The sequence below is a fragment of the Phragmites australis genome, chromosome 16 (genome assembly GCF_958298935.1).
Source record: "Phragmites australis chromosome 16, lpPhrAust1.1, whole genome shotgun sequence".
Classification (NCBI taxonomy): Eukaryota; Viridiplantae; Streptophyta; class Magnoliopsida; order Poales; family Poaceae; genus Phragmites; species Phragmites australis.
Window position 1 is genome coordinate 24659775 of NC_084936.1, and position 14366 is coordinate 24674140.

General features: G+C 44.5%; 2 protein-coding genes across 30 annotated transcripts; one reads left to right on the forward strand and one right to left on the reverse strand.

The window, feature by feature from the left end:
• The first annotated feature begins 2185 nt into the window (after positions 1 to 2185).
• LOC133895280 (uncharacterized) lies at positions 2186 to 10474 on the forward strand. Of its 29 annotated transcripts, none has more exons than XM_062335478.1 (9): positions 2188 to 2807; positions 3021 to 3248; positions 3870 to 3948; positions 4665 to 4771; positions 5483 to 5820; positions 5910 to 6187; positions 6276 to 6369; positions 6477 to 6588; positions 8871 to 9682. In XM_062335478.1, exons 5-9 carry the CDS (start codon positions 5682 to 5684, stop codon positions 9019 to 9021), a joined length of 774 nt encoding a protein of 257 aa, XP_062191462.1. In that variant the 5' UTR covers positions 2188 to 2807; positions 3021 to 3248; positions 3870 to 3948; positions 4665 to 4771; positions 5483 to 5681; the 3' UTR covers positions 9022 to 9682. The 29 variants fall into 29 exon arrangements, 23 of the variants coding, with proteins under 23 accessions (XP_062191445.1, XP_062191447.1, XP_062191450.1 ...); XM_062335479.1 differs by having other exon boundaries at positions 4673 to 4771; XM_062335477.1 differs by having other exon boundaries at positions 3870 to 3944.
• Positions 10475 to 11011: 537 nt separating this feature from the next.
• LOC133895279 (phosphoglycerate mutase-like protein 4) lies at positions 11012 to 14059 on the reverse strand. Its single transcript, XM_062335460.1, has 6 exons — positions 13734 to 14059; positions 12662 to 12712; positions 12473 to 12583; positions 12208 to 12339; positions 11552 to 11627; positions 11012 to 11364 (listed from the first exon to the last, which is right to left on the reverse strand). The coding sequence occupies exons 1-6, from the start codon at positions 14019 to 14021 to the stop codon at positions 11138 to 11140; spliced, it is 885 nt and encodes a 294-aa protein (XP_062191444.1). The 5' UTR covers positions 14022 to 14059; the 3' UTR covers positions 11012 to 11137.
• Between the last annotated feature and the right edge of the window lie 307 nt (positions 14060 to 14366).

Below are 14366 nucleotides of genomic sequence, written 5' to 3' on the forward strand. Positions count from 1 at the left end.
ATATCCTTTTCAATCGTAGTCTTTTTAGAAGTGAGCTCTTTAGAAGTAGGCTTTTTAGAAGTAGGCTTTTTTAGTTGATATGACCCCATCTTACTACAAAATCAACTGCTTTTCATGTCCCATTTCAGTGGACTTAATCCATGTACTAGCACAATTTCGTTGTATAAATACATGATCTCCTGCCCACATCTATAATCAGACCACTAGCCTCAACCTCCACAACTCTAATGAAAATGACATTCGATCCTTTCTCTAATAAATACATGCCGGATACTCCGCTGATGGGGTTGAAGTGCCCATGTGCTGGTGTGAAGATATTTGTAGAGTGATGAAGTCCTCTGAGTTCTCCTATACCTACGGAATGAAGTTTTTCATGTGCTGTAACTACGAGTACAATCCACCCTAGAAAAGCACCAATGTTAGCTTCGGCCTCCCAGTAATAACTTCTTGCCAAACTACTACAAAACTACCCTGCAATACCACTTAATATTTTGGTCTTCATTGCAGTCGCCGCCGCCACTATTTGATTTCTTATAGTGGCTGGATACTGAGCAGTCAGAAGCAGATATGTTTCACCTTCACATTGAGAACCATGTCGCTTAGAGACGCTTACATGATATGGAAGCCGACAAGAAGAGAGAGGCTACGCAAAAGTGCATTCAAGAGAAGCAGAAGATAAGGGAGGAGCATAACTGTATGATGGCGAAGGCCTGTGAGGCGGAGAGGGAGAGGAAGTGCAAGGGTGCACATCAAGTGTGTGACACAGGACTCGAAGCGGCGAGAAAGGAAATGTATCCACGTTACACTTAGTATACTACATATTTTAATCATGTTGTTTATATTTTTTGAGACATGTTAGGTTTAGACGCGGTACTTGTTTATGTAATAATGATCGTGTACCATACATGCCAACGCATGTGTATGATGCCAATGTTTCCATTAAAATAACCGTGTTAAAATTTCTGTTTTCGTCAAATTCAGGTATCCAAAATATCGCACAAACATCTAATGACACTCACCGATTCAACAACACAAACAAATTACGGTGCACAAATGTCTGTTCTGCCGTAAATTTAATTATTGCGGCCAAATCAAGGTGTCGCCCTATGTCTCGCATGGTAAACGGACGACACGTTATAATCACCGATTTTTTAATTGCCTGACCGCTAGATCCATAAGTTCTCACCCAGCGAACAGATGACAGTTGACTATTCTGGTAAATTTTCAAAACGGACGTATAATTTTGTAAATATTATATATATATATATATATTTATTTAACCGGAAGCTGATTTACCTTTGCTTATCAGCAACTTTCGAGTGAAAAGAAAAGCAGCAACAATGTTACTACTTTGGGCCTTCCTGACTCTCTGATCTCCCTTTTTTTGTCTTCTAAATGTAAGCTTGCGTCTGCAAAAACAAACAACGTCTGAGCATGAGCTTAAATTTCTGCTTTGTGTCCATCTTATTACCAGCATTCCATAAATTCCAGGTTATAGCGCTTGTAAACAACAAGAAACTGAAATCAATCTTTTTTTAAATCAAACTGAAATCAATCTTTGAATCTATCTATAATCTATTACATATACTAAAGGACTAAGAATTAAAATTAAAACAATTCTAAAGGCAAGTTACTGCAGCTACTATTTATGTGGATCCCACGTAGGTGTGCGTGTTATATACAGATACATATATGTATCCGTATATATACATATGTACATATATATATATATATATATCCGTATATACATATACATATGTACATATATATATATATATATATCCGTATATACATATACATATACATATATGTATCTGTATATATACAAAGTTTTTTCTTAAAATTCTAGAAAAATAGCGAAATGAATATTAGTTATATTGATAAATCGGCTGAAATAATATAAAATACATAAGAAAATGTCTAGAACTCAAAAAAATATTAAAATTATGTATATACATGAAAGTATCACTATTTTTTCTATAATTAAAAGAATATGTTAAATATTGATAAATTCATAAATAAGTATTAAGATGTCAAAAATAGTAAATATAATTTTTTTAATCTTATTTTATCATGCTTAAAAAAACATAGGCACATCAATCCACTAGCAACATATTCTAAGAGCCTGTAATTCTCAGAGGCGTATGTACTGTAGCTACTGTAAGTAAAGGCGCAGACACCTCTCTGTTTCGACCGTTGGGTACGTCGAAGGGCTGGTAACAAAACGAGGTCGCGCATGGGTTCCCCATCCGGCCACCAGCGCCCGAGCTGTCGCGATCCATTGCGGCCTCGTGCGCCACGCCGCCGCCGAATTAAGGTCGCCCCGTGCCAGCACGGGGAGTCTTCTTCGCTCACCGCGTCTGGCCTCTGGCACTTCAAGCGCGCCGCCGGTGCCATCGGTCCTCCCTCCTCCTTAGCCGAGCCATCCTTTTCAACTCGACCGGCCACGACGAGGTCGCCTAGCGCCGCCGAATCCCCGACGAGGTCGCCCTCCTTCGATGAACAGGAAGGACCCGCGCCCGTGCGCCTACTGCTCCACCACCCCGGCCACGGCGTGGCCTTCCTCCTCATCAGCGTCGGTGAGATCTTCCCCTTCCCCTTTCTTTGATTCATCTTTTTTTTTTTTTGCCTCAATTTCTTCCATGCTTCTTAATGTGTCGCTACACAAGGAAACAACAAGATGATCGGATCACAAATGTTCCTTGCGATTCTTAATTTCTTAAACATGGTTTGCTTCCTGTGATGTGCCAAATCAACAAAGGAATCAACAAATAACGAATCAAAAACTCCGTCTGGTGGCTATTTTGGTAATTCCCCATCCCCTTGTCCTTTCCTTCTTCTCCTCAATCTGATTGCCAAAAAATATCACAACATGTCTGATTGTAGTATTAACAGTGTGGTGATTGAATGATTGATCTTACGATTCATGTTTTAAATTCCTTCATTTTGATGCTGCTCTGCAATGGTTGTAAATTGCTGTGTCTTTCGATTTGTAAACATCATTTGTCTGTCCTCTCTAGCTCCGTTGAGCCGGAAGCTCACCGTTGTCTGTCTGGGGAGACGGGCACCACGCCGCGGTTGTCTGCTGCTGGCGTTGGTGAGGAGCCTGTTGCTCACCGGGCACGTTGATGCGGGAATGGAAGAGAAGGCCAAGTTCCCCCCAAGCTGTGGACCATCGTCTTCCTCTGTTCCTCAGCCTTCCCTGATCTACAGCATGGTCAGCTCAGTCTGGTCAAGACGTTCTCACGGTAATCCATCTAAGCTAAAGACGATAAGTCCTACTACTAGCCCCATTTTCAATCCTCTAGGGATCAGAAAATCTCCCCATTTGTTTCATCTCTTTTTGACATGTACTGCTATTATGCCGCTGCTCCAAAACTAAAATAGTTTGATGTGGCCTACTTCAATGTAGTTCTGTTAGGTTTTAAGGTTTCTGTAGCTCTTTTTTTTGGTTATCTAATACTAATTACTGTGCTGTCTATTATGTGCAAGCATTATGAATACGGTCATTTACCTTTCCAAAATGAAGTGCTCTCATGCCTTGATGCTCTCATGTAAATATGCAGTGTATTAGGTGGCCTCATGATCTAAGTATATATAGCTTGTGCAGATTTGAAATTTCTAGTGCTCAGTGGATTTTTACACAACTGTTGGGAATTGTTTTGATGACATTACTCAAGCGCTTTGTTTCAGAGCTCTGTTATGCAGAGGAGCTTCCACATCCAGTCAATTGTTTTACTCTTTAGAGTTTCTACAAGACATATATTTTAGGAATTCCTATATTTTACCTACCAGGAAACTTTGGTACCTTTGTTCTTATTCAAGAAGGGATGTTCATAACGTGGCACCTAAAAGATTCATTTACACAGACCGACTTTATTGATCTTTCTCTATGCACTGCCATTCTAAAGAGCAGAGGCGTGAAGAACTTCCTATACAAAGCTGTAAGTACTATCAATAAGCGAATATCTCAAATCTATAATATTTATGCGGTCTTTGTTTCGTCTGTGAATCCAGAGGGGTGACCCTTTGGATTAAAGGTAATGTTATTTGCATTCCTAATTGCCAAGTTTTCTTTCAAGTTATTCTGGTATTCTTTGAACTGGGGAAATAATGTTGGCTCTTGACATTTTTGTTGCATTATGTATCTCAGTTTCTCTCCATAGCAAATGCTTTAGTTTATCTCATGATACAACGTGCTGCCTCATTAAGAAATTTGACCACCTAATTGAATTTTTAGAGATTGTAGCAATTATTGCAAGTTGTGCACTGATATGCATCTTAAATTTTGGTTTATACAGGACTTGATTGGCTGCCAAGTATGCCAATATAGAGTTTCACAGTATAGCGTTAGATGAAACTAAAGGAAATATAGTTATACACTAATTCTGAAATCATGGTAGAGATTTTTTATGCTTGATAATCCTTGCCGCTTCTCACTAAATAGTTTCAGTTCCATTTCTACAACTTTAGATAATATGCAAGATGACCATGACAACTATGCCATACATAAAGAAAATTTGCTTTAGATGTTGCGAGCTGATATATCACGCTTTATGACCACTTCAGCATGTAGTTAGCTATTTTTTTTCGTTTCATACATCATCTCTTGCTTGCGATTATTTCTTATTCTGTACAGCTCATACGCCCAAACCATTGTCAAGCTTTGCAGCTGCTATGAAATCAGTTGGGGTTGCTGGGTGGAAACTCAAATATTGTTTCTGCTTGATTTGCATCAAGAATAGGAAGCCTTGGCTGATAAGAGATTAAGGTAATGCTCTCACTATATACAATTGGTCAATGCTTTCTTTTTATTTCCCTGGATTAGATTGCACTTACATTCCATGAGCTCATATTCTGTGCAGCAAGTGGGCTTCAACATCCTTCCATGTTTTATTTCAATTATTATAAATTTCATCTTCATTCAATAAATTATTGATTTGATACTGCTATTTTTCTTTGTGACCATTGAGCAAATCAATAGTATGCTTCTCATGTGCTTCGAAGAAATATTTCCGTAATTGTTCATGTGCTCCAAATATCAAATATTCACGTTATTACCTTTTTGGTACTCCTTCCAGTTACAAGCAGCAACACTAGAGCTCAGATGCTTAGTGCCAAGCTTTCTTCGATTACTTGAAGACAGTATGCTCATGTGTATGCATTTAAAAAGTCCATGCTTTGAATGAAGCCGACCCTGGCGTTTGTTGGTTAAAAATCATGCAACCTTCCTTGTACTTATGTATTGCCATCTGTGAATATTTACAACAAAAAATACAGATGATACAATCACCTGTTCTGTCATCGTACCTTCTTGTAATTACTAGTCCTAACTCTAACTAGCACGCGATATAAATTGTAATAATTTGTTTCAACTTAATGAAATACGTGTATTTTAGAAAAACAAAACTAGCTTGGGAATGTCAAACTGGCAAGGTGGACAGCAACATTACATTGGGCGCTCTCTGTCACTGTACTGTAGGGTACGAGGAAAGAGGAATCGACTAGGGAACGGTGGATCCTGCCTTCGGCACAGTAGATGGCCCGTTGATAAAACAGGGCAGCCGTCGTTTCCTGTCCAAACTAACGCCCCGGCCTGCTGCAGTTCAAAACTGGACACCATCTGCTCGCTGTCTCACCAAGTAGCATCTCTCTCTCTCTCTCTCTCTCTCTCTCTCCATATGCTGAGGTCAGTGTCCGGTTCCAACTCCTCCAAGGGCATCGCCGCCGTGGTCGGCGTCGGCCCCCGGCTCGGCTCTGCGGTGGCCCGCAAGTTCGCCGCAGAGGGCTACACTGTCGCCATCCTCTCCAGCGACCTCGGCACGTCGCCTATTCCTTTCCCTTGCCTTTCTTGTAGCACGACACGACATGCCGGTCGATGATGAGCATCGTGTTCTTAGCGCGTGCAGAGAAGCTGTCGCAGCTGGCCGAGGACATCGCGCAGGAGGCGAAGGCGCAGGTGTTCGCGCTCCGGGTGGACTGCGCCGACGCGCGCTCCGTTTGCGAGGCCTTCGAGGGCGTGCTCTCCCTCGGCCCCGTCGAGGTGCTCGTCTACAACGCCTGCGAGCCGCCCGCCGATGCCGACGCCGCGGCCGCCCGACCCACGCCCTTCCTCGCCGTCTCGCCCGACGCCTTCCACCGCGCTCTGGCCGTCTCCGCCGCAGGGGCCTTCCACTGCGCGCAACAAGTACGCACAAACACTACGCCTAGCTAGCTCCCTCGAACACTCAAATCACACGTCTCTGCATGCCGCGCGCTGATTATGCATGCCGCAGGTCATTCCGGGGATGGTGGAGAGGAGCAGGGGCACCATCATCTTCACGGGCTCCTCGGCGTCGGTCACCGGCTTCGCCGGCTACTCCGATCTGTGTAAGTATTCGACAATTAAGTACGCGCTTGCGCCTGGGAAACCACACGGATCCATCTGCTTCTGTTGCTGAGGAATTACTTCTTCTGCTTGAAACGCATCCATGCAGGCTGCGGCAAGTTTGCCCTTCGGGGGCTGTCCCAGTCGCTGGCCAAGGAGTTCCAGCCCGCCGGCGTGCACATTGCGCACGTGATCATCGACGGCGTTATCGGCGACAGGAGGTCAGTGAGAACTCACCACATCGATTAATTCCTTCCTTGTCCAACCTACTCCGTTCGTTCTACTTTGCTCACTTAGCGATCGACTTTGCTCGACCTAGCTGCTCCATCTAATGATCTACGTGCATTTGCGTCCGAATTAGTATATGCCCAATTCAGGCTAGCGAGTTCATAATCAGGCTCTGGTCCGGCTGTTGCCGAGTGGGCATGCAATATTGACTTATTGTCCCTGCTGAGTGAGGTGTGACAAGAACAAAGATACATACCACAGATCTGGCCTCTGGAGCTCCCAATTCTCTCGTCGCTGTCTGAGCCTCCATAGGCAGAGTGGTCCAGGTGGTATCGCAACGTGTAGATCTGATCCGCTCATAGGCCATTTTCAGTAAAGACAACCAAAAAAAAAAAAACATAACATGGAATTCCCTAACGCTGGCACGGATCGGATATATACGACTTGCGTACCTCTACAAAATTATAGTTCTGAATCTTTTTTTTTTCGAGCTAATCACTAATTCACTATGAACGTGCCATCTGGCCCGCCTTTCTTTTTGTTATCTTTCCTGAAAATGGCATCTAGGCGGATCAGATCCTCACGTTGGTATACCACCTGGACCACAATGCCTAGGGAGGCTCAGGCAGCGACGAGAGAATTGGGAGCTCCCAGAACTGTGGTATATCTTTCTTCTTGTCACAGCTCACTCAGCGGGGACAATAAGTCAATGTGCCATGCCCACTCGACAACAGCCAGGGCCAGAGCCTGAATTTGGCATATACTAAGCACAGAATGAACCACGAGACAAAATGAAATTGATCAAAGTAAGTTAGTACACAACATTCCATACATATAGAAACATATCTTATTTAGAGCAACGTTATCATTTTAGCTACTTCAGGTGATCAAAGTAAGTTACCTACTACAGAAGTCTTTTTCTAGCCGTGTGCCTGTGCACCCATTTGTAGAACTTCTTTTCCACTGTAAACCGATCTATCAATTCAACCCAATAGACACGGTTCTCCATTTTGGTAATACTCCGAGAAACTCTTGTTGGGGTGCAATAGCTGTTCTCAATCAATTGTTCAATTGTTATATATATAGTTTGCACTTAATAGATAGCTCATTTTGCAAACAAGTTTCTACGAGGGGCCTGTTTGTTTGAACTTCTGTTCCAGAAATTAGTAGAAGTCCAAACAAATAGGTTGTTGAAAGGTGATTTCTACAGCAGTTAAAAGCCTGTTTCTGAGCAGAATAATTAGAAGCTAATTGAGATGAATTTTTCTAGTTTTTAGTGTACTGAGAAGTAAAAAATTTATTTAAAAATCAACAGCTAAAATCTAAAAATAAATTTTAAAAAAACTAAAAAACAGCTAGAAGCAAAAATCAAAAGTCCAAACAACTATGCTCTTATTTACCCTTTAGTAAGCTGATGCTTATGAACACATTCAAAAGAATTACTGCCAATTCACCCGTTGTGACCCAAATAACCCCGATGCGATCCTTTTCTTTATCCACCTCTGCTTGCATCCCTTCAATCATTGATTTTTATGCGTGATAATATATGCAGAGTTGATGCTTTGGAACGTACGCAAAGTTCAGCTCTGACTTTTCCGAAACCACGTAGCCAGGTAGCGATCTCCCGTACCGTCATGTATAGCCTATCCAAAGAATCGCGATGACTTTTCGCACATCCAGCCTGCTCCCTCGGGCCGACACGTTCGCGCGGGGCATATGCCGCCGCCTTCCCGCCGCCCAAAGCTGGCGGATTTTATCCCGCCGAGGTGCACCCCTGCCGAGCGAGACCTGTCGCGGCCCCGCTGCTTGCCGCGTGCACGCCGCTTTTGGGCAAAAGGCCGCAGGTATCACCGTGGGGTGCGACGCATCGCACCACACGCCGGCGCAGCCGGCTGGTGGATTTTCGGTCCCCCGCCCCGAGCGAGCACCAAACCTGGGTCGACGTGAACTCTCCGCTACTGTATAATCGGTCGTTTATACCGATAGTAACAAAGCATCGCTGTTAGTTTACAAGCCATATAGAAAAAAATTAAGTATCACAGTTTATGAAGTAGCAGTGATAAAAATTATCATTGTCGGTTCGTAATATGGATCGGCAGTGATACTATCACTGTCGGTGGATAATATGGACCGGCAGTAAAAGTTAAGACAGGTCCGAAATTTCAATCGAATTCAGTTTTAGAATATCTCGCGTCCGATCAGCACTATCTCTTCACGCCGCGGCCGTCTAATTTTTCTATGTCCTCACCCCCTCTCTCTTTCTCTCCCCCACTAGCGAGCCAGATTGGGTAGGTGGCTGGTTGGACAGTGGGGAGCTCATCGGCAGGCTTCTTCGTGCATGCGTAGGAGAGAGGGAAAGGGAGACCGACTGGGACGGAGGGAATCTCCAACGACGGTGGCGGCCTGAGGCACGAGACGGTGGCTGAATGCAGACAAGGGTCGTGGCAAGGCTCATCGCGATGGGCACGGGAGAGGAAGGCCGAGGCGGTCGGGACCTCCATAGCGACCTCCACAGCGAGCACGGCGGCCTCCGACAAGATCCACGACGACCTCCATAGTGAGCACGGTGGCAAGGAGATCCATGGTGTCCCCGAGAGCTCTCGCCTACGTCATCCTAGAGAGCTCCCGCCTTCCGCATGCAGCTTGCCAAAGCTGACGTCCCTGAGCATGAGCGCTGGTTCCTGTTCTGTGTACTCAGCTGCGTGGTTTGACCGCGGGTGGGTGTTATGTGATTACTCGACGGTGAGCACTGCTTGTTATGTGAATGTTCTGTGATTGCTTTAATTTGATAGTGACTTTTATGAATGATTGCTAGTTCTGTTATGTGAATGTGTTCTCGGCTAACTTGTGATTTCTGTGAATGTTTGCTCGGCCCGGCGGCAATGGCGGCGTGAGTACTGCATTGAGCGGCGGCGAGGCGACAGAGTGGGCATGGCCGAGAGGGTTTTTTTATTTTTTATTTAGAAAATGATAATACTGTTAATGAACAACAGTCAATAATGATAGCAATCGAACTATCACGACTTGTTGCATACCGCTAGTTTTAAAATTAACAGTGAAAAACAGTTTAGTACCGACAGTAAAGGACTGTTTTTTATAGTGTTCCTCGCCATCTATCTACACATTGTCCGCGTGTCTTGTCCACGTACGAAAGAAAGATCAATGCTACCCAGTTAGGAGTAGTGCGGTACTGCAGTAGAATCCCTCGGCGCAGAAACAGCCGCGCCGTCACTTTCACATCAACTGCGTACGTGTTTGGTAGCGAGACGATCGATACTGACGGAAGCGCTGATCTCGTCTTCTGTCATGTGGTCAGGTCGCCGAGGAGCAGCAGCGCCGGCGCGGGCGCGGGCGCGGACCCGGACGCGGTGGCGCAGAGCTACTGGCACTTGCACGCCCAGGACAAGAGCGCGTGGACGCAGGAGATGGACATCCGGTCGCCGTTCGTCATGTAACAGCAAGCAGCGGCTATGAAGGGGGAAAGAGCCAGCCGATCGAGCTAGAAGCTGCTGCTGTGTGTGACTGTTGTGTGGCTCCTCGGAATCCTTTAGTGGAGTATATACTACATTTCCAAGCAGGATAGATTCGTCCCGCCTGTCTCGTGTGTGTGTGTGCGTGCGCGGCTTCGGATCGGGAGTCGTGTCCCCGTTCCGCGTCGCACGTTTGCGCCGCTTGCCGCGCTAGCTTTTCGTGTGATGCCCGTCGCTGCTCCGTCCGTTCGGCGCGCAGGAATTGCCGCCGAAAGCGATGGTGCGGCTTTCGCTTCCTCCCTGCTGTCTTGCCCCGTCGCGACGGCCGCGATCGGCCTGCAGGCGAGTTCATGTGACTTGTGCAACTTCCTCATAGAGCTATAAATCTATGCGTGCAATTGTTACCGCCTACTGGAAATGAGTATCTGATTCTGGGTTTGCAATAGACAAGCATCAACACGTGCTGCTACAAAATTTGGCTCAATAGACAAGCATCAACACGTGCTGCTACAAAATTTGGCTCAACAAGCAGCAGCGGTCTTCTGAGCGAAAGAGTTTGGTCCCCCGGTACGGCACGCACTTGTGTCAACAGCGTGGCATTCTAAGTGGTTAGCCGGTGCACTGCGATCATGGTGTCCTTTTGGACGAAGGGGAAAGGTTGATCTGGATTCAGTTAGCTGGAAAAATGTTTCAGTGTCCCCCGTGAGCGCCCCATCTGAAAAAGGACTCGTTACTAACTCTGCCAATGCTTTATCTGTGTGCCTGATTGCGAGCCATGCATCCGATGCAGCCACATTACCACACCGTCATGTTCCTTGTGATAGAATATAACCAATGTGTTTAAACAGCAACCGGATAGGGCCATAGGAGAGGACCAATATTGGTAAACGCAAGCCGTTTCAGCTCCACATAGGTGCAGCAATGGAAGGCCATAAAACGTTGGAACTATTCAAGTGCATCATCTTCCACTATTGATAGTAATAGATTGATCCGTTACAACTAAAATGACGACGAAAATGCATACCCTTTGCATGTGATAAATGCTGCAAGTACGATGGTCCTAAAGCTGGAATTAGGCAGAGGCCTTATCGCCACCAAAGGCATTCTCCAGGACACCGGTCTCCTGAAGGTGACTAATGTCTCCACACAATTTGACAATGCAACGGCCAGTGGTACCAGACACGAGAATAACACTTACTGAAGTGTTGTGTATTTTACCATGAAGCGGCTTCGTCGGACTGGCATGCCTGTAGAGTTCTCTGATGGTACCGCCGTGTGAGACCAAGATAACCCGCTCCCCTGTCAGTAGAGGACAGCTCATAAGCTCGTATGCAACCCTCATACGTAAGTGTAAGTGAATTCCTTTGACAGGTCCAACACAGTCAAAGTAATCATGTAGTATGAAAATACAAAAGTATCAACAACTTGAATTTACAAATAGAAGATTTTGGTTGCAAAGAGTCCAAGAATGAAGCTCATATTTTACCTTTGTGTTTCTCAACAATGCCACACAAGCACGAGACACATCGTTCTGACAGTTGATCAAGACTCTCTCCACCACCCTGCGAAATGAGCTCAAAACAATCAGAAAACAATCCATAAGAAGCTACTGCAACTGCAAGCAACTAGGTATAAATCTAGTTAAGGAAAAGTTTTATGCAGATCATATATGATAATCCTAGAAACCAAACTGATTTCTTTCCAAGGGAAAATGGCTTCTGCCTATATGCATTTTCTAATTTCTGGTGCCTTGAATGCTTCAACTGTCCAGAGTGTGTAACTAACTGATGACTGATTTCATTGGATGAATAGGTTTTATTAGTTCAAGTTGCCGATAGAACTAGCTAAAAGGCTATGAGGGCTTACAGAAGATTGACTGTATTAACAAATCATTTCAGAGCAGCATCTTGAAGGCTTATACTAAGTACACATATTTCGCATGAAGAAAACCATTCCATGTTCCATTTTGGCATGCTAAAACCTATACAGTGGTTGACTGAGGGCTGTTTAATATGTATAGGTTCTAAACATCAGAAGATCCTTCTGATTAGTAGTACATGTTAGAATATGTCAGCATGTGTAGCATTGCTAAGAAAAATATTTGGCAGAGATTCCGCGAAAGTAGAACATAAGACTATTTACAGGAATTTGCTGGTTTCTCTTGTGGGACACAAAAGCTTTGTAAGCCTCTGGCCTTTGTGTGGCAGCATCTTGCAACTTCATGCCCTGCAGATCCCCAATATGTCGTTCTCTCAGTGCTGGATCAAACACAACCTGGAATGATTAAGCATTGCATTTATTAAGAATTTAACCAAGAATCAAGCATGTCCAAACAGTATGTTTCTAAACATGGAAGCAACATGCAATGCTGAAAAATTCAAGCAACATAAGTGGGGAATGCACATACATTTGGTAAATTACAAATTCTGGCAATTGTTTGTGCAGTCTCTGCTGCTCGCTTCAGATCAGAAGAATATATCGCAGCCGGTTTGACTTCTTTAGACAGCCGATGAGCAACCTTGGCAATTCAAACGAATTTCACATAATAATTGAAACTAAAAGCTTCTGATGACGATCTCAGTAAGTTATACCATACCGCGACAGCTTGCTGCCTCCCAATCTCATTCAGCTCAGCGTCCAAGTGCCCCTAATATGGTATTTCAAATACTAAATCAGTTAAAAGGAAGTCCCTAATCTATTATACTGACAAACAAAGAGTTGAACAAACATGGTTTCTGAGCCAGTTTTAATTTTCTGCGAAACTGAGTCATGTGCTATCATGCAAAGTATTATAGACTTGAGTTACAAAACACAAACATTGTCTTGTCTTCTATTTTTTCATTAAATATTACCTAATACTACCTGTCATCATTAAGATTTTACAATTGGATTGTTCCTGGCATTAGAACACAAGATACTCCAAGAGCATAAGCAAGATTCTTTTCCGTAAGTCCTAGCAAGCAACTGTAATAAAACAAACATGTGCAAATATTATCAATTTCTGTAGATAGCCTGAGGAGGCATCAATTATCTCACAAAAGTATACACACATCATTGCATTATATCAGGAAGAAAGTTATTAGGAAAAATATGCATTCCTCTGACTGAAAACCACTTGAATATTGACTTTGACGGTGTTAGATTCAGACTGAAAACAAAAACTTAGTACACATGCGACAAAGAATGCCAAATTGGCAATGTGCTCCCAAGTCCTAACTACTATGGAAGCCATAAACTGGTTCTTGAAACTGTTTCTATATCAAATTGAAGAATGCGATCTATCCACACCTCTTCAGCAAGTTCGCAACACATCCTAATTTGCCACATAACTGACATGATTACATGACTTACATAAAATTCCATACAGTATCGATTACAGATACTCCAGTGTAGATGTCCTTGCCGAAACACTCTCTCCCACAATTTTAGTTCTTGACCTTGAGAAAACAAAGTGCCGCCTAGTACCTAACAGTACATCAGAGCATCCTAAACACAACTCCAAACACTAGAATCGAGCGCGCCAACACTTAGGTCCTTTCCAATTTCTCCATAACAGAATTATCTGATCTAAGTGCCCAAAAAACATGGAGTTATCTGATCTAAGCATACGAAGTTAAGACCAAGCTTTAGTTACGAGATAAGAGACGGGAGGAGAAAGCAAGCGCCACCTGTATGATGCGCGAGGCGTTCCACGAGGTCTCGCCGTGCCGCACGATCACGACCTCCGTGAACTCGCCGGCAGCCTCGCCCTCGGCGCTGGAAGCGGACGACATCCCCGGAGCTGCTCCCGGGGCGTCGACCCGGCGGATCCGCGGGGCGGAAGCGGGTTCGGTAGGGATGGCCGCGGCTGCGACGGCGGGGGGTGGAGACGGGAGGAGGGCGGCGAGGGAGACGCGCGAGGGGGCGAGGGCGAGCGGCGGCGGCAGAGGCGTGGTGGTGGGAAGGGGCCAGGACATGTCCAGGAGGGAAGCGGACGGGCAGCCAGTCGCGTGTTGAGAATGGACTTTTTTTTACATTTTTTAACATTAATATTTAAATAAATAGATTTTTATGAAAATATTTATATAAATAAATATCTACCACTATCGAAAAGACTTTTTAGAGGACAGTTAATATAATATGATGGCACGAGTCTCTCTTACCGATCTTTTAGTGGGTGGTTAGACCTTACTGCCCTCTCAAAGGACGGGTAGGCTCCACCCCCAGCGCAGAGCTTGTATTGCCCTTACTCGCTCACTCAGAGGGTGTGTAGGCCCCTTGAGCACTCCCTCATCGCTCTTCGAGAGAGCAGTTAGCGTCCT